The following is a 25,722-nucleotide window of genomic DNA, read 5'->3' on the forward strand; positions in this document are numbered from 1 at the left end:
TAATGTAAACTTACTATTTTTCCCTTTGTAATTACTAAATACTTTGAGGAAGATACTTTAAGACTATGTGAATATCTAGTTTCTGTCATCAAGCATATATTTATTTTTTTATTAAGATAGAATTCACATAACATAAAATTTACTAAATTGTGTAATTCAGTGTTTTTTAGTATACATACATAAGGCTGTGCAGCCATCACGACTATCCAATTTCAGAAATTTTCATCACTCCAAAAAGAAACCACATACCTGTTAGCAGTGACTACAAACCCTATTCCTCCCTCCCTCAGCCCTGGAAACCACTAATCTACTTTCTGTCTATAGATTTGCCTGTTCTGGACATTTCATATAAATGGAATTATACAATATATGGCTTTTTTGGTCTGGCTTCACTTACCATGTTTTCATCATTCATTCATGTAGCATGTATTGGTACTTATTCCTTTTTATGGCTGAATAATATTCCATTGTATGGATATACCACATTTTGTTTATGCATTCATCAGTTGATGGACATTTGGGTTGCTTTCACTTTTTTGCTCTTAAGAATAATGCTGCCATGAGCATTTACTTGTGAGATTTTGTGTGATGTTTTCCATTCTCTTGGTATATACCTTGGAGTGAAATTGCTGGGTCAAATGGTAACTGTGTTTAACTTTTTGAGGAATTGTGAAATTGTTTGCCAAAGTGACTGCACCATTTTTACATAACCACTATGAAAAATCCAATTTCTCTATACCCTCAACAATACTTATTATTGTCTTTTTTAAAAATTAAAATTTTTAATTGAGGTAAAATACACAATGTATAATTTACCATCTTTACCATTTTTAAGTGTACAGTTTCAGTAGTGTTATGTACATTTACATAGATGTAAAACGAATGTCCAGAATTCTTCATCTTGTAAAACTGAAGCTCTATACCCATTAAATAACTCCCCATTCCCCTACCTCCTTTCAGCCTGTGAAAACTACCATTCTACTTTCTGTCTCTGTGAATTTGATTGTTATAAGTACCTCATGTAAGTGGAATCATATAGTATTTGTCTTTTTGTGACTTATTTCACTTAACCTAATGTCCTTAATTGTTTGTTTGTTTGTTTGCGGTACGCAGGCCTCTCACTGTTGTGGCCTCTCCCGTTGCGGAGCACAGGCTCCGGACGCGCAGGCCCAGTGGCCATGGCTCACGGGCCCAGCCGTTCCGCGGCATGTGGGATCGTCCTGGACCGGGACACGAACCCGTGTCCCCTGCATCGGCAGGCAGACTCTCAACCACTGTGCCACCAGGGAAGGCCTATTTTTAGTTTTTTAAGGAACCTCCATACTCTTCTCCATAGTGGCTGTATCAATTTACATTCCCACCAACAGTGCAGGAGGGTTCCCTTTTCTCCACACCCTCTCTAGCATTTATTGTTTGTAGATTTTTTGATGATGGCCATTCTGACTGGTGTGAGGGGATACCTCATTGTAGTTTTGATTTGCATTTCTCTAATGATTACTGATGTTGAGCATTCTTTCATGTGTTTGTTGGCAATCTGTGTATCTTCTTTGGAGAAATGTCTATTTAGGTCTTCAGCCCATTTTTGGATTGGGTTGTTTTTTTGATATTGAGGTGCATGAGCTGCTTGTATATTTTGGAGATTAATCCTTTGTCAGTTGCTTCATTTGCAAATACTTTCTTCCATTCTGAGGGTTGTCTTTTCGTCTTGTTTATGGTTTCCTTTGCTGTGCAAAAGCTTTTAAGTTTCATTAGGTCCCATTTGTTTATTTTTATTTCCATTTCTCTAGGAGGTGGGTCAAAAAGGATCTTGCTGTAATTTATGTCATAGAATGTTCTGCCTTTGTTTTCCTCTAAGAGTTTTATAGTGTCTGGCCTTACATTTAGGTCTTTAATCCATTTTGAGTTTATTTTTGTGTATGGTATTAGGGAGTGTTCTAATTTCTTTCTTTTACATATAGCTGTACAGTTTTCCCAGCACCGCTTATTGAAGAGGCTGTCTTGTATACTCTTGCCTCCTTTATCAAAAATAAGGTGACCATATGTGCATGGGTTTATCTCTGGGCTTTCTATCCTGTTGCATTGATCTATACTTCTGTTTTTGTGCCAGTACCATACTGTCTTGATTACTGTAGCTTTGTAGTATAGTCTGAAGTCCAGGAGCCTGATTCCTCCACCTCCATTTTTCTTTCTCAATATTGCTTTGGCTTTGGGGTCTTTTGTGTTTCCATACAAATTGTGAAATTTTTTGTTCTAGTTCTGTGAAAAATGCCAGTGGTGGTTTGATAGGGATTGAACTGAATCTGTAGATTGCTCTGGGTAGTATAGTCATTTTCATAATGTTGATTCTTCCAATCCAAGAGCATGGTATACATCTCCATCTATTTGTATCATCTTTAATTTCTTTCATCAGTGTCTTATAGTTTTCTGCATACAGGTCTTTTGTCTCCTTAGGTAGGTTTATTCCTAGATATTTTATTTTTTTTGTTGCACTGGTAAATGGGGGTGTTTCCTTAATTTCACTTTCAGATTATTCATCATTAGTGTGTAGGAATTCAAGAGATTTCTATGTGTTAATTTTGTATCCTGCTACTTTACCAAATTCATTGATTAGCTCTAGTAGTTTTCTGGTAGCATCTTTAGGATTCTCTGTGTATAGTATCACGTCATCTGCAAAAGGTGACAGTTTTACTTCTTCTTTACCGATTTGGATTCCTTTTATTTCTTTTTCTTCTCTGATTGCTGTGGCTAAAACTTCCAAAACTATGTTGAACAATAGTGGTGAGAGTGGGCAACCTTGTCTTATTCTTGATCTTAGTGGAAATGGTTTCAGTTTTCCACCATTGAGGACAATGTTGGCTGTGGGTTTGTCATATATGGCCTTTATTACGTTGAGGTAAGTTCCCTCTGTGCCTACTTTCTGGAGGGTTTTTATCATAAATGGGTGTTGAATTTTGTTGTAAGCCTTTTCTGCAGCTATTGTGATGATCGTATGGTTTTTATTCTTCCATTTGTTATTATAGTGTATCACATCGATTGATTTGCGTATACTGAAGAATCCTTGCATTCCTGGGATAAACCCCACTTGATCATGGTGTATGATCCTTTTAATGTGCTGTTGGATTCTGTTTGCTAGTAGTGTGTTGAGGATTTTTGCATCTGTGTTCATCAGTGATATTGGCCTGTAGTTTTCTTTCTTAATGACATCTTTGTCTGGTTTTGGCATCAGGGTGATGGTGGCCTTGTAGAATGAGTTTGGGAATGTTCCTCCCTCTGCTATATTTTGGAACAGTTTGAGAAGGATAGGTGTTAGCTCTTCTCTAAATGTTTGATAGAATTCTCCTGTGAAGCCATCTAGTCCTGCGCTTTTGTTTCTTGGAAGGTTATGGGGATTCCGTTGTAGGTTATTTGTTGCTTTTCCCTTGTTGCTTTTAATATTTTTTCTTTGAGTTTAGTTTTTGTTAGTTTGATTAATGTGTGTCTCGGCATGTTTCTCCTTGGATTTATCCTGTATGGGACTCTCTGTGATTCCTGGACTCGATTGACTATTTCCTCTCCCATATTAGAGAAGTTTTCAACTATAATCTCTTCAAATATTTTCTCAGTCCCTTTCTTTTACTCTTCTTCTTGTGGGACCCCTATTATTTGAATGTTGGTGTGTTTATGTTGTCCCAGAGGTCTCTGAGACTGTCCTCAATTCTTTTCATTCTTTTTTCTTTATTCTGCTCTGCAGTGGTTATTTCCACTATTTTATCTTCCAGGTCACTTATCCGTTCTTCTGCCTCGGTTATTCTGCTGTTGATTCCTTCTAGAGAATTTTTGATTTCATTTATTGTGTTCATCATTGTTTGTTTGCTCTTTAGTTCTTCTAGGTCCTTGTTAAACGTTTCTTTATTTTCTGCATTCTATTTCCAAGTTTTTCGATCATCTTTACTATCATTACTCAGAATTCTTTTTCAGGTAGACTGCCTATTTCCTCTTCATTTGTTTGCCCTGGTGGGTTTTTATGTTGCTCTTTCATCTGCTGTGTATTTCTCTGTCTTCCCATTTTGCTTAACTTACTGTGTTTGGGGTCTCCTTTTCGCAGGCTGCATGTTCGTAGTTCCCGTTGTTTTTGGTGTTTGCCCCTAGTGGCCAAGGTTGGTTCAGTGGGTTGTGAAGGCTTCCTGGTGGAGGGGACTAGTGCCTGTGTTCTGGTGGATGAGGCTGGATCTTGTCTTTCTGGTGTGCAAGACCATGTCCAGTGGTGTGTTTTGGGGTGTCTGTGACCTTATTATGATTTTAGGCAGCCTCTCTGCTAGCGGGTGGGGTTGTGTTCCTGTCCTGTTAGTTGTTTGGCATAGGGTGTCCAGCACTGTAGCTTGCTGGTTGTTGAGTAGAGCTGGGTCTTAGCGTTGAGATGGAGATCTCTGGGAGAGCTTTTGCCATTTGATATTACATGGAGCTGGGAGGTCTCTGGTGGACCAACATCCTGAGCTCTGATCTCCCACCTCAGAGGCATAGGCTTGATACCCAGCTGGAGCACCAAGACCCTGTTAGCCACATGGCTCAGAAGAAAAGCGAGAAAAAAATGAAAGAAAGAAAGAAAAAATAATAAATAGAGTTCTTAAGATAAAAAAAAATTATTAAAAATAAAAAAATGAAAAAATAATAAAAAAAGAAAGAAAGAAGAGAGCAACCAAACCAATAAACAAATCCACCAATGATAGCAAGCACTAAAAACTACTTAAAAAACAAAAACAAAAACGGACAGACAGAACAGTAGGACAAATGGTAAAAGCAAAGCTGTACAGACAAAATCACAGAAAGAAGCATACACGTACACACTCACAAAAAGAGAAAAAGGAAAAAAAATCTATATATATATATAAAAAGGAGGAAGAGAGCAACCAAATTAATAAAGAAATCTACTAATGACAATTAACTCTAAATACTAAACTAAGATAAACATGAAACCAGAAACAAATTAGATGCAGAAAGCAAACTCTAAGTCTACAGTTGCTCCCAAAATCCACTGCCTCAATTTTGGGTTGATTCGTTGTCTATTCAGGTATTCCACAGATACAGGGTACATCAAGTTGTGGAGATTTAATCTGCTGCTCCTGAGGCTGCTGGGAGAAATTTCCCTTTCTCTTCTTTGTTCATACAGCTCCTGCGGTTCATCTTTGGATTTGGCCCTGCCTCTGCGTGTCGGTCACCTGAGGGGGTCTGTTCTTCGCTCAGATAGGATGGCGTTAAAGTAGCAGCTGATTAGGGGGCTCTGGCTCACTCAGGCCGGGGGGGAGGGAGGGGTATGGAATGTGCGGCGAGCCTGTGGTGGCAGAAGCCAGCATGTCATTGCAACAGCATGAGGTGTGCTGTGTGTTCTCCTGGGAAGTTGTCCCTGCATCACGGGACCCTGGCAGTGGCGGGCTGCACAGGCTCCCGGGAGGGAAGGTGTGGATAGTGACCTGTGCTTGTACACAGGCTTCTTGGTGGCTGTGGCAGCAGTCTTAGTGTTTCATGCCCATCTCTGGTGACCACGCTGAAAGGCGTGGCTTGCACCTGTCTCTGGAGCTTGTTTAAGTGGTGTTCTGAATCCCCTCTCCTCGTACCCCAAAACAGTGGTCTCTTGCCTCTAGGCAGGTCCAGACTTTTTCCTGGACTCCCTCCTGGCTAGTTGTGGCGCATTATCCCCCTTCAGACTGTGTTCACATGGCCAACTCCAGTCCTCTCCCTGGGATCTGACCTCCGAAGCCTGAGCCTCAGCTCCCAGTCCCCACCCACCCCAACAGGTGAGCAGAGAATCCTCTCAGACTGGTGAGTGCTGGTCGGCACCAATCCTCTGTGCGGAAATCTCTCCGCTTTGCCCTTCCTAGTGTGTGGAAACTTTTCCTCCTTCGCAGCTCCCTCCCAGAGGTGCAGGACCTGTCCCTATTCTTTTGTCTCTGTTTTTCTTTGTTGCCGTACCCAGGTGCGTGGGGAGTTTCTTGCCTTTTGGGAAGTCTGAGGTCTTCTGGCAGCGTTCAGTAGGTGTTCTGTAGGAGTTGTTCCACATGTAGATGTATTTCTGATGTATTTGTGGGGAGGAAGGTGATCTCCATGTCTTACTCCTCCGCCATCTTGAAGGTCTCCTCTAAGTTGTCCTTTTTTTTTTTTTTTTTTGCGGTATGTGGGCCTCTCACTGTTGTGGCCTCTCCCGTTGTGGAGCACAGGCTCCGGACGCGCAGACTCAGCGGCCATGGCTTACGGGCCCAGCCGCTCCGCAGCATGTGGGATCTTCCCGGACCAGGGCACAAACCCGTGTCCCCTGCATCGGCAGGCGGACTCTCAACCACTGCGCCACCAGGGAAGCCCCTAAGTTGTCTTTTTCTTGTTGAATTGTAAGAGTTCTTTATGTATTCTGGACACTAGGTCCTTATTAGATATATTATTTGCAAATATTTTCTCTCATTCTGGGACTTTCTTTTCACTTTCTTGATAATGTCCTTTGACATACAAATGTTTTAAATTTAAATTTCATTTAAAAATTTTAATTCGAGGTCAGTTTATTTTTTCTTTTGTTGCTGGTGCTTTGGTGTCATATCTAAGAAACCATTGCCTACGCCAGGGTTATGAAGACTTACACCTATATTTCCTTCTGAGAATTTTATAGCTTTAGCTGTTAAATTTAGGTCTTTGATCTATTTTGAGTTAATTTTTGTATATGATATGAGATGGGGTCCAAATTCATACTTTTGCATATGGATATCTTTTTGTCCTAGAACCATTTGTTGTCAAGACTCTTCTTTCACGTTGAATGGTCTGGACTTCCTTATTGAAAACAAATTCACCATAGGTATATAGGTTTATTTCTAGACTCAGTTTTATTTAGTTGATCTATCTGCCTATCCTTATGCCAGTTCCACACTGTTTTAACTACTGTAGCTTTGTAGTTAAGTTTTGAAATCAGGAAGTGTGAGTCTTTTAACTTGGTTCTTCTTTTTCAAGATTGTTTGGCCATTCTGTGTCCCTTGCATTGCCATATGAATTTTAGGATCAGCTTATCCATTTCTGCAAAAATGACATTTAGAATTTTGACAGATATTGCACTGAATCTGTAGGTCAATTTGGGAAGTATTGCCATTTTAACAATATTAAGTTTTTCAATCTATGAACATGAGATGTCTTTCCATTTACTTAGATTTTCTTTAATTTCCTTCAATATTTTGTAATTTTCTGTGTACAAGCCTTGCACTTCTTTGGTTAAATTTGTGTCAAAGTATATTTTTCTTTTTGATGCTATTATGAATGGTATTGTTTCCTTAATTTCATTTTCTGACTGTTCATTGATAATTATAGAAATACAACTTATTTTTGTATGTTGATCTTGTATCTTACAACTTTGCTGAAGTCATTTATTCTAATTTTTTTGTGTGGATTCTTTAGGATTTTCTACGTATAAGATTATGTCATTGGCAATAAAGATAGTTATATTTCTTCCTTTCCAATCTGGATGTCTTTTATTTCCTTTTTTGTCTAATTGTCCTTGCTAGAACTTCCAGTACAATGTTTAACAGAAGTGGCGAGAGCAGACATATTTATCTTGTTCCGAAGTTTAGGGGAAAACCTTTCAGTTTTTCACCATTAAGTATGATGTTAGCTGAGAAATGTATATTTTAAAAAAATTTTATTTCAGAGTGATTACAGATTCATAGCAATTTGCAAAAGTAGTACAGAGAGGTCTCATGTATTCTTCACCCAGTTTTTCCCAATGAGGACATCTTGTTTGTTTTTTGATTGAACCGGGCCCTTGGCAGTGAGAGTGCAGAGTCCTAACCACTTGGCCATCAGGGAACTCCCCCAATGAGTACATCTTAAATAACTACATTGCAATATCAAAACCAGGAAATTCATATTGATATAAGGTGTGTGTATAGTTCTGTATCATTTTATCACATGTATAGATTCATGTAGCCACTACCACAATCACGATACAGAAATACTCCATCTCTACAAAGATCTCTGTTAGGCTACCCCTTTATAGTTATGCCCACTGCCTACCCTCTCACCATCCTTAACCCCTGGCAACCACTAATTTGTTTTCCATCTCTACAGTTTTGTCATTTGGGGAATGTTGTATTTGTTTTCATACAGTTTGTAAATTTTTGGCTTGAAGCATTTGTGGTACGCGGGCCTCTCACTGTTGTGGCCTCTCCCATTGCGGAGCACAGGCTCTGGATGCACAGGCTTAGCGGCCATGGCTCACGGGGCCAGCCACTCCACGGCATGTGGGATCTTCCTGGACCGAGGCACGAACCCGTGTCCCCTGCATCGGCAGGCAGACTCTCAACCACTGCGCCACCAGGGAAGCCCCCAAGCATATTTTTAATTCAAGTTATTTTCCTTCTTTCGTTTTTTTAAAGATAGCATTTCTTTTCCTGTTTTATAGATGCAGTAACTTCTCAAGTGTCAAGATAATGGTATTAAAAAGATATCTATTTTCTATAATATATTTACTTTGACAGCCCACTTTGTCTGATCTTCTTTGCTCAGTGTTTGATGTTGCAAGTTTTTGAGGGGTGCGTAATGGGTGAGAATAGTTTGAATTACACATACCTCAAAAAAATGTCTGATGATTTTTGTTAATTTTCTTAATTTTTCCTGTGGTAAGTAGAATCATTTAAATTTGTTTCTTTGATCTCTAAATGCACCATTTTGAAATAGATTCTTAGGAAGTTCTTGATGATGATGGTGGTGATGTTTTTGTCTGAGAAGCAATTTTAAAGGCAATGTCAAAATAACCTTTGCTGCCACTGTTATTTTATGTGTGTGTGAGAAAAATCTTTATTTTGGTCAAATTGATGCATGTACATATGTGTTTACATCATATAATTCCACGTGTGTGTGTATATGTATCTTACATAGAGGTAATTCCATATGTACACACATGTATACACAGGAACAAATCAAAACAGCCAACAATTTTCTGTCACATACCTCTCTATTTGTGGTTGCTGCTCAACAGACAAATTGCACTTTAAGCCATTTTAGCTTTTCTCCCCCACATTATCTATTGACTTACTATGGAAAGTGAAGTTTAAACATGTGTGCTGTCCCCTTCTCCCCCCACCCCATGTTTTCCCTTCCCAGATCCTTATTACGTATAGTCCAAGCTTTACCTGAGTTGCAAAATTTCTCTCAATGTAAATCACATAATTCTAATGGCTTCATGTGTATATATATATATTTTATTCATGAAATATTTTCTGGGGCCCTCCATCTTCCTACTTCTTTCTGGACTGTTTTACTCTTTCTTGGCCTTCTTTTTACTGCTTTCCTTTAAATTTCTTTTATCTTTTATCTGTCCTGTGTTGGAGCTTCTGTAGCCTGGATCCTGTCTTTTTCTTGGTTTATTATCTCATTTTGATGAAGTGCAGCTTATAGTAACTTCCTGAAAACAGGTGTATGAAAGATAGTTTGCATGTCTGAAAAAGTCTTTATGCTTTTTATTTGATTGCTGGCTTAACTGGATTTAGAATTGTAAGTTGAAAATAATTTAATTTTTCCTTATCATTTTTAACACATTCTTCCATTGTTTTCTAGCTTCCTCAATATTGAGAAGTTAGTATCATTCTGATTCTTGGTTCTTTGTGGTCTATTTTTCCCTCTGCAAGCTTTTGGGATCTTCTCTTAACTCACCCATCTCAGGAACTGAGAAATTTTGTGATGATGTGCCTAGGCTTGAGTCTTTTTTCATTCATTGTGTTGCATACATGTCAGGCCCTTTTAATCTGGTAACTCATTTCTTCAGTTTTGAGAAAATTTCTTGTATTATTTCTCTAATGATTTTCTCTCCATTTTCTCTGCTCCTTTTTTCCCCCTACAACTATTAGTTGGATATTGGACCTCCAAGATTTTCTAGTTCAAAGTTGTCTTTTTTGCCCATGTGTTTCTCTTTCTTTGTTCTCTTTTCTGAATTTCTTTAACCATTTCAATTAATTTTAAAATTTCTGTTATTGAGTTTTTTCTTGTTTTGTTTAATAAAAAGATAACTTTGAGAAATAGTACAATTAACGGCCAGTAGGAAGTAATGTGCTATTAGGTTACACTACCTGACTTCTGACATCAGATCACTTGTTATTTAATTGGGAAGCCATACATATATTCTGTGATTATCCCAAACTCAGACTCTTTATCTCAATATTCAATGCAGCAAAGATTATGTCCTGTTTGGTAAGATAACATAAAATAATTAGAGTAGGTGCAATTTGAAGGAAAATATACATGTGGAGAATGCAACAACTAGTTTTGCGAGGCACTTTTGCTATGGATTATATAAAGTAACAATCTTTTTGGTGTAATTTCATAGGATGATTTTTCAGGATTGTCACCATACGAAAAGAAGAGACTGAAGAACATATCAGAAAATGCAAACTTTTTTGCTTCTCTTCAGTTGTCTGAGGTTTGTGTGGAGTTTCTAATTAAAACTGAGATACTATTCCTCTTGCCAGTAGGTTGATAAAATACCATAGTATCAGGTTTCATAGTATCAAATGAGGGAGGGTAAAGCTAGGAGCAAGATTTTCACTTAATAGAAAGAGGTTACCATATTTTATTGATTCCAAGACATTTTTTTTTGAAATTGGCATATTAAAACTATAACTGGCAGCTTCCCCTCACCCCTTTTTTGGTAGTACATAAGATAATGGTGTCTTATGAATAGTTGTCTTGGATTCAAAGAAACAGGGTATGTTCCAAGAGGTTGCTTTAACTAAAGGTTAAAGGTGAAGTGGGAGGGATGGGTTAAGGGATGTGTGGTAGAGGAGAGAGAGGACGGCTTTTTTTTTAAACTTTAAGAATAGATGCGAGGAACTTTCCTGGAAGTCCCATGGTTAAGATTCCGAGCTTCCATTGCAGGGGGTGCAGGTTCAATCCCTGGTCAGGGAACTAAGATCCCTCATGCAGTGTGGCAAGGCCAAAAAAAAAAAAAAAAAAGACTATATGGGAATATGCTTTGTATAGGAAACTTTAAGGATAAGTGGCCAGAAGTATGCTAATGTTTTATAATCATTATTACTAAAGGTATAATTTACACTGAAGGTCTTCACACTGGGGTAAAATTTCTATGTATGAGAGAATAGCTGTTTAGGAGGGTGTGTGATGTTTTCCCCCAAAATACATTAAATCCTTGGCTTTATTACATAACTATTTGGTTTCTCTGAATACCAGATTCCTAAATATTCAGTGTGTATTTGCATCTTGAGGGGAGGGAGGGTGAATTAATATAAGGGACTAAATTGTTGAGTCACTAACAGTTGAAAATTCATAATTTAGACAAAAGTATCCCTGATTTTGATTTTAGTTAACAGAAATTCTGATTTGATTTGTGGAAATATAACCTGCAACTTTTCTGGAAAACACCAAAGTAGAATTGCCTGTAGTAGAATTTAAACTTTTAAATTTGTAGTATATTTGATAAATGTTTAATGTTTAATGATGTAAACTTGTTAGCAACTTGGTCCAAGGTATCAGAATGTCAGTACATTAGATAGTATTATATACTTGTCTTTATTATTGATAGTGTATTTGCCTCACGTCTACTAGAAGAACAGGTATCATATCTCACGGTTCTTTAGTTGCTATATAGATCTTGGTTTAGTGTGGAAACAGTAGCAGATACCTAATATTTTAGAAGGTAAGCTATGTAGTTATAAGATAGTGTTTTTTTACATGTGTATGTTTTGTGTATTTTGCAGTCAGCTGCAAGACTCCGTGAAATGATAAAGAAGAGACAGCCTCCTGAATCCAAAAGGTAAAAGATTTGGTTTACATTTCCTGTACCATGATATATTGCTGAGTTGTTTTATAATTTGAAAAACTGGTTCAATATAGTAAAATAAATAGCAGATCAGAAACTCTGTAATTTAATTTAATCTAATCTTAATCCTTTATAGGAACTCTGAGGGAATGCTACCTTTTAATAACTGTAAAGTTCTCATCTTCATCAAAGGACTATACAGGAAATAGAATCTTGAGAGCTGAATTTTGTTTATATTTATTACTGCTGCTAATGGAGGGAAATCTTTATTACCACTAAATTGTTCTTATTTTTGCCTGAGAAACTGTTCTTAAAGATTCTTCTACTTTATTTTTCTGGCTATCTTTTTGCTTCTCAATTTGTTTTTTCTTTCCCATTCCTAGAATAAAGGAAGGAAATGAGCATTTGTTGCACATCTATGAAATACAGTGCAGTGACCTAAAATTTTTATACTGCATTATCTCATTTATTTCTGGCAAAAATTTTGTGGGATAGAAAACAGGCTCAAAGAGGTAAAGTACTGATAATTTGCTCAAGGTCAAAGTAGTTCTTAAGTGGAAGCTTCAGGATTTGAACTCCAGGATTCCTCAGGTTAAGTTCTCTCCTCTTCATTTTAGCAGGGCTTATGTATAAGAGAAGAAACTGAAAATCTTGGCATCAGTAGACCATTTTTTTAGTGCTAGATGCTAATGAAATGTAGCATCATTTAATTGGTTTGATTCTCATGCAGGTTAGCTAGCTTGAGAAAAGCTAAACCTTTAATTATGACCAGGTATCCGCGAGTGTGAAAAATTGTTACAGGAGGAACATCATTAACACTGGAAGATAATAGCACCGGTTCTGCATATTTTTTATTAGCAAAGATTTTTTTTTTTTTTTGCGGTACGTGGACCTCTCACTGCTGTGGCCTCTCCTGCCGCGGAGCACAGGCTCCGGACGCGCAGGCTCAGCGGCCATGGCTCACGGGCCCAGCCGCTCCGCGCCATGTGGGATCTTCCCGGACCGGGGCACGAACCCATGTCCACTGCATCGGCAGGCAGACTCTCAACCACTGTGCCACCAGGGAAGCCCTATTAGCAAAGATTAATGGTGTTTTTCTCACCTAAGTCACAATTCCAGCACTTAGTAGTTGTATAAGTATTAGTATCCAGTAGATAGAGCAGAAGTTATGTAATATAGAGGAAAGAGCATAGCTTTTGAAATTTGGCAAACATGATTTCAAGTTTCAATTCAGCAACTTATAGCTATGGTATTAACTTTGGACAATTTATGTAATTTTCTTTCCTTATCTGTAAAGTTGGCATTATGCCAATCTGGAGGGGTTTAAGTTTTTAAAAATTACTAAATATATTATACATACAAAGAAGTGCATGTGAAATATTTTTTTATTAATCAATTTATTTTTTAAAAAATTTATTATTTATTTTTGGCTGCATTGGATCTGCGTTGCTGTGGGTGTGGGCTTTCTCTAGTTGCAGCGAGCAGGGGCTACTCTTTGTTGTGGTGCACGGGCTTCTCATTGCAGTGGGTTCTCTTGTTGTGGAGCACTGGCTCTAGGCACACGGGCTTCAGTAGTTGTGGCAAGTGGGCTCTAGAGTGCAGGCTCAGTAGTTGTGGCACATGGGGTTAGTTGCTCCGTGGCATGTGGGATCTTCCCAGACCAGGGATCAAACCCGTGTCCCCTGTATTGGCAGGCGGATTCTTAATCACTGTGCCACCAGGGAAGTCCCCACATATGAAGTATTTGTATAGTTGAAAAAATAATAGTAATTCAAGCACCCATCCATGTACTTGCCATCCAGGTCAATAGAAATTTATAGTACCTCTTAAGGCCCTCCCTCCAGATAACAGTCATTATGTGAATTCTTATTTATTTATTTATTTGGCTGTGTGGGGTCTTAGTTGTGGCACACGGGATCTTTCGTTGCAGTGCGTGGGCTTCTCTGTAGTTGTGGTGCGTGGACTCTAGAGCATGCGGGCTTAGTAGCCCCGCAGCATGTGGGATCTTCGTTCCCTGACCAAGGATCGAACCCGCATCCCCTGCATTGGAAGGCTGATTCTTAACCATGGGACTGTCAAGGAAGTCCATTATGCTGAATTCTGTGATAATCACTCCTTGCATTTATTTATAGTTTTACCACCTGTGAATGTATATTTAAACAGTATTTTGCTTATTTTGTCCTGTTTTTTATATTGACATATAATGTGCCATTTTTATATTCTGCGATTTTATTTTGCTCATTTTTATATCTTTATGTTTTAAAATTCATTCATGTTGGTGTGTACAGCTTTACTTCATCATGTGTTTTCTTCTGTATGAATGTGCTATGTTGATGGACGGTTGAATTGTTTCTTTTGTCAATATCACACTGTTTTGCTTATTATGGCTTTAAAGTAAGTTTTGACATTGGGTAATCAGTCCTCTAACTTTGTTCTTCTCCTTAAATATTGTGTTAGTTCTTCTGTGTCTTTTGCCTCCCTGTATAAACTGTAGAATCAGTTTGTCAATATCTGCAAAATAACTTGCTGGGATTTTGATTGGGATTGCTTTGAATCTATAGATTAAGTTGGGAAGAACTGACATCTTGACAATATGTCTTCTTGTCAAAGAACATGGATAATCTCTCCATTTATTTAGTTCTATGATTTCTATCATCAGAGTTTTGTAGTTTTCCTCATATAAATCTTATAAATATTTTCTTAGATTTATGCCGAAGTGGTTTTTTTTTTGCTTTATAATTTAAATGGGTTGTATTTTAAATTTCAAATTTCACTTGTTTCTTGCTGGTATATAGGAAATCAGTTGACTTTTGTATATTAACCCGGTATTCTACAACCTTGCTATAATCACTTATTACTTCCAGGAATATTTTTATCCATTCTTTAGAATTTTCTAAATAGACTATCATGTCATTTGTGAACAAATACAGTTTTATTTCTTTCTTCCCAATCTTTATACCATTTATTTCCTTTTCTTCTATTATTGCATTAGCTAGAACTTTCAGCACAGTGCGATTTTTTTTTTGTTGTTAGTTAATTAATTAATTAATTAATTTTTGGCTGTGTTGGGTCTTCGTTGCTGCGCGCAGGCTTTCTCTAGTTGCGGCGAGAGGGGGTTACTCTTCCTTGTGATATGCGGGCTTCTCATTGCGGTGGCTTCTCTTGTTGTGGAGCACGGGCTCTAGGTGCACGGGCTTCAGTAGTTGTGGAATGTGGTCTCAGTAGTTGTGGCTCGCGGGCTCTAGAGTGCAGGCTCAGTAGTTGTGGCACATGGGCTTAGTTGCTCCGCGGCATGTGGGATCTTCCTGGACCAGGGCTCGAACCTATGTCCCCTGCATTGGCAGGTGGATTCTCAACCACTGCGCTACCAGGGAAGTCCGACAGTATTGGTAAGGAGTGCTGAGAGAGGACATTCTTGCCTTGTACCTGATCTCAGTGGGAAAGCTTGGCATTTCTCACCACTAAATATTATGTTAGCTATAGGGTTTTTTGTAGATTTTATTTCGTTGAGGAAGTTCCCCTCTATTTTCAGTTTACTGAGAATTTTTATTCTGAATGGGTGCTGGGATTTCCCAAATGCTTTTCCTGCATTTATTGATAAGATCATGCAATTTTTTTTCTCAGCCTGTTGATGGGTGGATTACATTAATTGATTTTTGTGTGTTGAGCTAGTGTTGCATACCTGGGATATATTCCAGTTGGTTGTGGTTTATAATACATTTTATACATTGTTGGATTCAATTTACTAATATTCTGTTGAGGTTTTTTGCATCTCGGCTCATGAGAGATATTGATCTGTAGTTTTCTGTTCTTGTAATGTCTGTCTGGTTTTGATATCACAGTAATGTTAGCCTCATAGAATGAGTTAGGTAGTATTCCCTCTGCTTCTGTCCTCTGAAAAAGATTGTAGAGAATTGGTTTAATTTTTCCCTTCAATGTGTGGTAGAACTCACTAGTGCACCCGTATCAGCCTGATGCTTTCTGTTTTGGAAGGTTATTAATTACTAGTTCAATTTCTTTAATAAATACAGGCCTTTTCAAATTGTTTCTTGTATGAGTTTTGGCAAAGTGTATGTTTCAAGGAATTGGTCCATTTTATCTAGGTTTTCAAATATGTGGGCATTGAGTTGTTCATATTATTCCTTTATTACCTTTTTAATGTCCATAGGATCTGTAGTGAGTCCCCTCTTTTATTTTTTAAATTGGAGTATAATTGCTTTACAATGTTGTGTTAGTTTCTGCTGTACAACGAAGTGAATCAACTATATGTACACATATATTCCCTCCCTCTTGGACCTCCCTCCCACCCCCCACCTCCCCATCCCACCCATCTAGGTCATCACAGAGCACCAAGCTTAGTTCCCTGTGCTATACATCAGGTTCCCACTAGCTATCTGTTTTACACATTGTAGTGTATATATGTCAATCCTAATCTCCCAGTTCATCCCACCCTCCCCCCCACCCCCGCCACATCCACATGTTCGTTCTCTACGTCTGCGTCACTATTCCTGCCCTGGAAGTAGGTTCATCTGTAGCATTTTTCTATTTTCCACATTTATGCATTAATATATGATATTTGTTTTTCTCTGACTTACTTCACTCTGTATGACAGACTCTAGGTCCATCCACATCTCTACAAATGACCCAATTTTGTTCCTTTTTATGGTTGAGTAATATTCCATTGTATATATGTACCACATCTTCTTTATCCACTCATTTGTCATTGGACATTTAGGTTGTTTTCATGTCTTGGCTGTTGTAAATAGTGCTGCAGTGAACATTGGGGTACATGTGTCATTTTGAATTATGGTTTTCTCGGGGTATATGCCCAGTAGGGGGATTGTTGGGTCATATGGTAGTTCTGTTTTTAGTTTTTTAAGGAAGCTCCATACTGTTCTCCATAGTGGCTGTATCAATTTACATTCTCACCAACAGTTCAAGAGGGTTCCCTTTTCTCTACACCCTCTCCAGCATTTATTGTTTGTAGATTTTTTGATGATGGCCGTTTTCACTGGTATGAGGTGATACCTCATTGTAGTTTTGATTTGCATTTCTCTAATGATTAGTGATGTTGATTATCTTTTCATGTGCCTCTTGGCCATCTGTATGTCTTCTTTGGAGAAATGTCTATTTAGGTCTTCTGCCCATTTTTGGATTGGGTTATTTGTTGTTTTGATATTGAGGTGCATGAGCTGCTTGTATATTTTGGGATTAATCCTTTGTCAGTTGCTTCATTTGCAAATATTTTCTCCCATTCTGAGGGTTGTCTTTTCGTCTTGTTTATGGTTTCCTTTGCTGTGCAAAAGCTTTTAAGTTTAATTAGGTCCCTTTTTTTTTTTTTTTTGTGGTACGCGGGCCTCTCACTGCTGTGGCCTCTCCCGTTGCGGAGCACAGGCTCCGGACGCGCAGGCTCAGCAGCCATGGCTCACGGGCCCAGCCGCTCTGCGACATGTGGGATCCTCCCAGACTGGGGCATGAACCCGTGTCCCCTGCATTGGCAGGCGGACTCTCAACAACTGCGCCACTAGGGAACCCCCATTTGCTTATTTTTGATTTTATTTTCATTACTCTAGGAGGTGAGTCAAAAAGATCTTGCTGTGGTTTACGTCAGAGTGTTTTTCCTATGTTTTCCTCTAAGAGTTTTATAGTATCTGGTCTTACGTTTAGGTCTTTAATCCATTTTGAGTTTATTTTTGTGTATGGTGTTAGGAAGTGTTCTAATTTCATTCTTTTACATGTAGCTGTCCAGTTTTCCCAGCACCACTTATTGAAGAGGCTGTCTTTTCTCCATTATATATTCTTGCCTCCTTTATCAAAAATAAGGTGACCATATGTGCGTGGGTTTATCTCTGAGCTTTCTATCCTGTTCCATTGATCTATATTTCTGTTTTTGTGCCAGTACCATACTGTCTTGATTACTGTAGGTTTGTAGTATAGTCTGACGTCTGGGAGTCTGATTCCTCCAGCTCCACTTTTCTTCCTCAAGATTGCTTTGGCTATTCAGGGTCTTCTGTGTGTCCATACAAATTTTAAGATTTTTTGTTCTAGTTCTGTGAAAAATGCCATTGGTAATTTGATAGGCATTGCATTGAATCTGTAGATTGCTTTGGGTAGAATAGTCATTTTCACAATATTGATTCTTCCAATCCAAGAGCATGATATATCTCACCGTCTCTATGTATAGTATTGCGTCATCTGCAAACAGTGACAGTTTTACTTCTTCTTTTCCGATTTGGATTCCTTTTATTTCTTTTTCTTCTCTGATTGCTGTGGCTAAAACTTTCAAAACTATGTTGAATAATAGTGGTGAGAGTGGGCAGTCTTGTCTGGTTCCTGATCTTAGTGGAAATGGTTTCAGTTTTTCACCATTGAGAACAATGTTGGCTGTGGGTTTGTCATATATGGCCTTTATTATGTTGAGGTAAGTTCCCTCTGTGCCTACATTCTGGAGGGTTTTTATCATAAATGGGTGCTGAATTTTGTTGAAAACTTTTTCTGCATCTATTAAGATGATCATATGGTTGTTCTCCCTGAATTTGTTAATATGGTTTATTACACTGATTGATTTGTGTATATTGAAGAATCCTTGCCTTCCGGGGATAAAACCTACTTGATCATGGTGTATGATTCTTTTTTTTTTAAATTAATTAATTAATTTTTGGCTGTGTTGGGTCTTCATTTTTGTGCGAGGGCTTTCTCTAGTTGTGGGAAGTGGGTGCCACTCTTCATCACGGTGTGCGGGCCTCTCACTGTCAAAGCCTCTCTTGTTGAGGAGCACACACTCCAGACTCACAGGCTCAGTAGTTGTGGCTCACGGGCCCAGTTGCTCCACGGCATGTGGGATCCTCCCAGACCAGGTCTCAAACCCGTGTCCCCTGCATTGGCAGGCAGATTCTCAACCACTGCACCACCAGGGAAGCCCTTGGTGTATGATTCTTTTAATGTGCTGTTGAATTCTGTTTGCTAGTATTTTTTTTTTTTTGGAGGAGCAAAAATCAGACATATCAAGTGAAAAAACCAATATGTGTAATTTTCAAGATCCATTTTTCATTTATAGTTAAGAAACTATAGGACAAACTGTTTGCTAGTATTTTGTTAAGGATTTTTGCATCTATGTTCATCAGTGATTTTGGCCTGTAGTTTTCTTTTTTTGTGTCATCCTTGTCTGGTTTTGGCATCAGGGTGATGGTTGCCTTGTAGAATGAGTTTGGGAGTGTTACTCCCTCTGCTGTATTTTGGAAGAGTTTGAGAAGGATAGATGTTAGCTCTTCTCTAAATGTTTGGTAGAATTCGTCTGTGAAGCCATCTGGTCCTCGGCCTTTAGTTAGTTAGTTTGTTTATTTATTTATTTTTGGTTGTGTTTGGTCTTCGTTGCTGCGTGCGGGCTTTCTTTAGTTTTGGCGAGTAGGGGCTACTCTGTGCTGCGGTGTGCGGGCTTCTCATTGCAGTGGATTCTCTTGTTGTGGAGCAAAGGCTCTAGGTGCGTGGGCTCCAGTAGTTGTGGCATGTGGGCTCAGTAGTTGTGGCTCATGTGCTCTAGAGTACAGACTCAGTTGTTGTGGTGCACGGGCTTAGCTGCTCTGCGGCATGTGGGATATTCCCGGACCAGGGCTTGAACCCATGTCCCCTGCATTGGCAGGCGGATTCTTAACCACTGCTCCACCAGTGAAGTCCCTCCTGGGCCTTTATTAGCTGGAAGATTTTTAATCACAGTTTCAATTTCAGTGCTTGTGATTCATCTGTTCATATTTTCTATTTCTTCCTGGTTCAGTCTCGGAAGGTTGTGCTTTTCTAAGAATTTGTCCGTTTCTTCCAGGTTGTCCATTTTATTGGCATATAGTTGCTTGTAGTAATCTCTCATGATCCTTTGTATTTCTTCAGTGTCAGTTGTTACTTCTCCTTTTTCATTTCTAATTCTGTTGATTTGAGTCTTCTCCCTTTTCTTCTTGATGTGTCTGGCTAATGGTTTTTCAATTTTGTTTATCTTCTCAAAGAACCAGCTTTTAGTTTTATTGATCTTTGCTATGGTTTACTTCATTTCTTTTTTATTTATTTCTGATCTGATCTTTATGATTTCTTTCCTTTTGCTAAATTTGGGTTTTTTTTTGTTCTTCTTACTCTAATTGCTTTAGGTGTAAGTTTAGATTGTTTATTTGAGTTTTTTGTTGTTTCTTGAGGTGAGATTGAATTGCTATAAAGTTCCCTACAGAAGTGCTTTTTTTGTGTCCCATAGGTTTTGGGTCATCATGTTTTCATTGTCATTTGTTACTTTGTATTCTTTTCTTTATTCTTTGATTTCTTTAGGATCTCTTGGTTATTTAGCAGTGCATTGTTTAGCCTCTATGTGTTTGTGGGGTTTTTTTTTTTTTTTTTTGCTATACGCGGGCTTCTCACTGTTGTGGCCTCTCCCGTTGAGGAGCACAGGCTCCGGACGCGCAGGCTCAGCGTCCATGGCTCACGGGCCCAGCTGCTTCGCGGCATGTGGGATCCTCCCGGACTGGGGCATGAACCCGTGTCCCCTGCATCGGCAGATGGACTCTCAACCACTGCGCCACTAGGGAAGCCCCTGTTTGTGTTTTTTTATACTTTTTTTTCGTTTAATTGATTTCTAATCTTACAGCGTTGTGGTTGGAAATGATGTTTGATACTATTTTTATTTTGTTAAGTTTGTGAGGCTTGATTTGTGACCCAAGATGTGATCTATCCTGGAGAATGTTCGATGAGCACTTGAGAAGAAAGTGTAATCTGTTGTTTTTGGATGGAATGTTCTATAAATATCAATTAAGTCCATCTTGTTTAATGTATCATTTAAAGCTTGTGTTTCCTTATTTATTTTCATTTTGTATGATCTTTCCATTGGTGAAAGTGGGGTGTTAAAGTCCCCTACTATGATTGTGTTACTGTCAGTTTCCCCTTTTATGGCTGTTAGCATTTGCCTTATGTATTGAGGTGCTCCTATGTTGGGTGCATAAATAGTTACAAGTGTTATATCTTCTTCTTGGATTGATCCCTTGATCATTATATAGTGTCCTTCTTTGTCTCTTGTAATAGTCTTTATTTTAAAGTCTGTCTGATATGAGAATTGTTACTCTAGCTTTCTTTTGATTTCCATTTACATGGAATATCTTTTTCCATCCCCTCACTTTCAGTCTGTATGTGTCCGTAGGTCTGAAGTGGGTTCTTGTAGACAGCATATGTTTGGGTCTTGTTTTTGTTTCCATTCAGCTAGTGTATGTCTTTTATTTGGAGCATAATTATCCATATGTATGTTCCTATTACCATTTTTTAAATTGTTTTGTGTTTGTTATTTTAAGTCTTTTCCTCCTCTTGTGTTTCCTGTTGAGAGAAGTTCCTTTAGCATTTGTTGTAGAGCCGGTTTGGTGGTGCTGAATTCTCTTAGGTTTTGCTTGTTTGTAAAGGTTTTAATTTCTCCCTCGAATCTGAATGAGATCCTTGCTGGGTAGAGTAATCTTGGTTGTAGGTTCTTCCCTTTCATCATTTTAATTATACCATGCCACTCCCTTCTGGCTTGCAGAGTTTCTGCTGAAAGATCAGCTGTTAACCTTATGGGGATTCCCTTGTATGTTGTTGCTTTTCCCTTGCTGCTTTTAATATTTTTTCTTCGTATTTAATTTTTTGGGGGGGAATTTTTGAATTTTATTTTATTTTTTATACAGCAGGTTCTTATTAGTTTCTCAGTCCCCTTTTTTTTTCTCTTCTTCTTCTGGGACCTGTATAATTCAAATGTTGGTGTGTTTAATGTTGTCCCAGAGGTCTCTGAGATTGTCCTCAATTCTTTTGATGTTTTTTCTCTTTATTCTGCTCTGCAGTAGTTATTTCCACTCTTTTATCTTCCAGGTCACCTATCCATTCTTCTGCCTCAGTTATTCTGCTATTGATTCCTTCCAGAGTTTTTTTTATTATATTTATTGTGTTGTTTTTCCTTGTTTGTTCGCTCTTTAGTTCTTCTAGTTCCTTGTTAAACATTTCTTGTAATTTCTCCATTCTATTTCCATTATTTTGGATCACCTTTATTATTATTACTCTGAATTCTTTTTCAGGTGGACTACCTGTTTCCTCTTCATTTGTTTTGTCTGGTGGGCTTTTACCTTGCTCCTTCATCTGCTTTGTATTTCTGTGCCTTCTCATTTTGGCTCAACTTACTGTTCGTGGTCTCCCTTTCACAGGCTGCAGGTTCATAGTTCCCATTATTTTTGGTATCTGTCCCCAGTGGGTAAGGTTGGTTCAGTGGGTTGTGTAGGCTTCCTGGTGGAGGGGACTGGTTTCTGTGTTCTGGTGGATGAGGCTGGATCTTGTCTTTCTGGTGGGCGGGACCACATCTGGTGGTGTGTTTTGGGGTGTCCGTGACCTTATTATTATTTTAGGCAGCCTCTCTGCTAATGGGTGGGGTTGTGTTCCTGTGTTGCTAGTTGTTTGCCATAGGGTGTCCAGCAGTGTAGCTTGCTGTTCGTTGAGTGGAACTGGTTCTTAACGTTGAGATGGAGATCTGTGGGAGAGCTTTTGTTGTTTGATGTTACGTGGGGCTGGGAGGTCTTTGGTGGACCAGTGTCCTGAACTCCACTCTCCCACCTCAGAGGCTCAGGACTGACATCCAGCCAGAGCACCAAGACCCTGTCAGCCACAAGGGTCAGAAGAAAAAGAATGAAAGGAAAAAAAAAAAAAGTAAAATAAAGTTATTAAAATAGAAAAAAATTAAAAAATAAAAAGTAATTTAAAAAAAGGAGAGAGAAAGAAGAGAGCAACCAAACCAAAAAACAAATCCACCAATGATAGCAAGCGCTAAAAAGTATACTAAAAAACAAAATGGGGCTTCCCTGTTGGTGCAGTGGTTGAGAGTCCACCTGCCGATGCAGGGGACATGGGTTCGTGCCCTGGTCTGGCAAGATCCCACATGCCGCGGAGCAGCTGGGCCCGTGAGCCATGGCTGCTGAGCCTGCGTGTCCAGAGCCTTGTGCTCCGCAACGGGAGAGGCCACAACAGTGAGAGGCCCACGTACCGCAAAAAAACAAAACAAAAAACAAAACGGACAGTCAGAACCCTAGGACAAATGGCAAAAGCAAAGCTATACAGACAAAATCACACAAAGAAGCATACACATACACACTCACAAAAAGAGAAAAAGGGAAAAAAATTATATAAAATGTAAAAAGGAAGAGGGCAACCAAATCAGTAAACAAATCTACCAGTTATAATAAGCTGTAAATACTAAACTAAGAGAAACGTAAAACCAGAAACAAATGAGATACTGAAAGCAAACCCCAAGTCTACAGTTGCTCCCATAGTCCACTGTGTCATTTTTGGGATGATTCGTTGTCATTTCACAGATACAGGGTACATCACGTTGACTGTGAAGATTTAATCTGCTGCTCCTGAGGCTGCTGGGAGAAATTTCTCTTTCTCTTCTTTGTTCACACAGCTCCTGGGGTTCAGCTTTGGATTTGGCCCCATCTCTGCGTGTAGCTTACCTGAGGGCATCTCTTCTCCACCCAGACAGGACGGGTTAAAGGAGCGGCTGGTTAGGGGGCTCTGACTCACTCAGACTGGGGGGAGGGAGTGGTATGGAATGCAGGGAGAGCCTGTGGTGGCAGAGGCCGGTGTGACGTTGCAACAGCGTGAGGCATGCCATGTGTTCTTCCATGGAAATTGTCCCTGGATCATGGGACCCTACAGTGGCGGGCTGCACAGGCTCCCAGGAGGGGAGGTATGGATAGTGACCTGTGTTTGCACACAGGCTTCCTGATGGCTGCAGCAGCAGCCTTAGCATTTCATGCCTGTCTCTGGTGTCCCTGCTGATAGCTGCGGCTCGCACCTGTCTCTGGAGCTTGTTTAGGCGGTGCTCTGAATCATCTCTCCTCGCGCACCCTGAAACAATGGTCTCTTGCCTTTTAGGCAGGTCCAGATTTTTTCCCATACTCCCTTCCGGCTAGCTGTGGTGCACTATCCCCCTTCAGGCTGTGTTCACACAGCCAACCCTAGTTCTCTCCTTGGGATCTTAACTCTGAAGTCCGAGCCTCAGCTCCCAGCCCCCACCCACCCCGGTGTGTGAGCCGACAAGCCTCTCAGGCTGGTGAGTACTGTCGGCACCAATCCTCTGTGCAGGAATCTCTCCGCTTTGCCCTCTCCACCCCTGTTGCTCTGCTCTCCTCCGTGGCTCCGAAACTTCCACCCCCCCCAATCCCCACCAGTGAAGGGGCTTCCTAGTGTGTGGAAACTTTTCCTCCTTCACAGCTCCCTCCCAGAGGTACAGGTCCCATCCCTATTCTTTTGTCTTTGCTTTTCCTTTTTTCTTTTGCCCTACCCAGGTATGTGGGGAGTTTCTTGCCTTTTGGGAAGTCTGAGGTCTTCTGCCAGCATTCAGTATGTGTTCTATAGGAATTGTTCCACATGTAGATGTAGTTTTGATGTATTTGTGGGGAGGAAGGTGATCTCCACGTCTTAACTCCTCCACCATCTTTCCTCATTTCTTTTTATTTTTTATTTTATTCTGCAGCAGTGATTTCCACCATTCTTTCTTCTAGCTCGCTCATTCTTTCTTCTGCCTCAGTTATTCTGTTGGTGCTTCCTTCTAGTGTTTTTTTTTTTTCCTGTACCCGGGCCTCTCACTGTTGTGGCCTCTTCCGTTGCGGAGCACAGGCTCTGGACATGCAGGCTCAGCGGCCATGGCTCACGGACCTAGCCGCTCTGCGGCATGTGGTATCTTCCCAGACTGGGGCACGAACCCGTGTCCCCTGCATCGGCAGGCGGACTCTCAACCACTGCGCCACCAGGGAAGCCCCCTTCTAGTGTATTTTTCATTTCAGTTATTGTATTGTCCATTTCTGTTTGTTTGTTCTTTAGTTCTTCTAGCTCTTCATTAAACATTTCTTGTATCTTCTGAATCTGTACCTCCATTCTTTTTCTGAGATCTTGGATCATCTACACTATCATTACTCTGAATTCTTTTTCAGGTAGATTGCCTTTCTCCACTTCATTTAATTGTTCTTCTGGGCTTTTATCATGTTCCTTAGTGTGGGATATATTTCTCTGCTGTCTCATTTTGTCTAACTTCCTGTGATTGCGGTGTCCATTATGCAGGCTACAGGGTTGTATTTCTTCTTCCTTATTCTGCCTGCTCCCTGGTGGATGAGGCTGTCTAAGAGGCTTGTGCAGGCTTTCTGGTGGGAGGGACTGGTTACTGCCCACTGGGGTGTGGAGCTGGGTCTTGTCCCTCTGTTGGGCAGGGCTGGGTCATGCTGTGTGTTTAGTGAGCAGCTGTGTGGTCAGGAAGACTTTAAGTAGCCTGTCTGCTGATGGGTGGAGCTGTGTCCCACCTTGTTGGTTGTTTGGCCATGGCGTCCCAGTAATGGAAGCTTCAGGTTGTTGGGTGGGGCCAGGTCTTGGTGAGAAATTGGTGGCCTCCAGGAAGGCTCACACTGATGAGTACTCCCCAGAACTACTGCTGCCAGTGTCTTTGTCCCTGCAGTGAGCCACAGCTACCCCTGCCTCCAATGGAGACCCTCCATTATTGGCAGGTAGGTCTGGCACAGTCTCTTATGAGGTCACTGCTTTTTTCCCTGAGTCCTGGTGCACATGAGACCTTGTGTGTGCCCTCCAAGAGTGGAATTTGTGTTTCCCCAGTCCTGTGGAATTCCTGTGATCAAACTGGCCTTCAAAACCAGGTTCTCTGGGGGCTTCTTCTCCCATTGCCAGAAACCCAGGCTGTAGATGCTGATGTGGGGTTCTCCCTCCTGTGGTATAATTATTTTCCAGTTTGTTAGTCATCCACCTGGCAGATATGGGATTTGATTTTATTGTGATTGTGCCCCTTGTACCAGCTCCTTGTGGCTTCTTCTTTGTCTTTGGATGTAGGGTATCTTTTTGTAGCTTCCAGTGTGTTTTTGTTGATGGTTGTTCAGCAGTTAGCTGTGATTTTGGTGATTATGTAA

At 39.8% G+C, this 25,722-nt stretch overlaps 1 protein-coding gene across 3 annotated transcripts in view; it reads left to right on the forward strand.

The window, feature by feature from the left end:
- WDR76 (WD repeat domain 76) overlaps nucleotides 1–25,722 on the forward strand; it is an 81,701-nt gene that overhangs the window by 5,543 nt on the left and 50,436 nt on the right. For all 3 annotated transcript variants that reach the window (XR_010945233.1, XM_067745475.1, XM_067745473.1), the window contains 2 exons: nucleotides 10,328–10,420; nucleotides 11,715–11,770. Coding sequence is in view for 2 of the 3 variants with exons in the window: in XM_067745475.1 (XP_067601576.1) it covers nucleotides 10,328–10,420; nucleotides 11,715–11,770 (149 nt within the window). In the remaining variant the exon portion in view is untranslated. The remainder of the gene's footprint in view (nucleotides 1–10,327; nucleotides 10,421–11,714; nucleotides 11,771–25,722) is intronic.

The sequence above is a fragment of the Pseudorca crassidens genome, chromosome 1 (assembly GCF_039906515.1).
Source record: "Pseudorca crassidens isolate mPseCra1 chromosome 1, mPseCra1.hap1, whole genome shotgun sequence".
Taxonomy (NCBI): Eukaryota; Metazoa; Chordata; class Mammalia; order Artiodactyla; family Delphinidae; genus Pseudorca; species Pseudorca crassidens.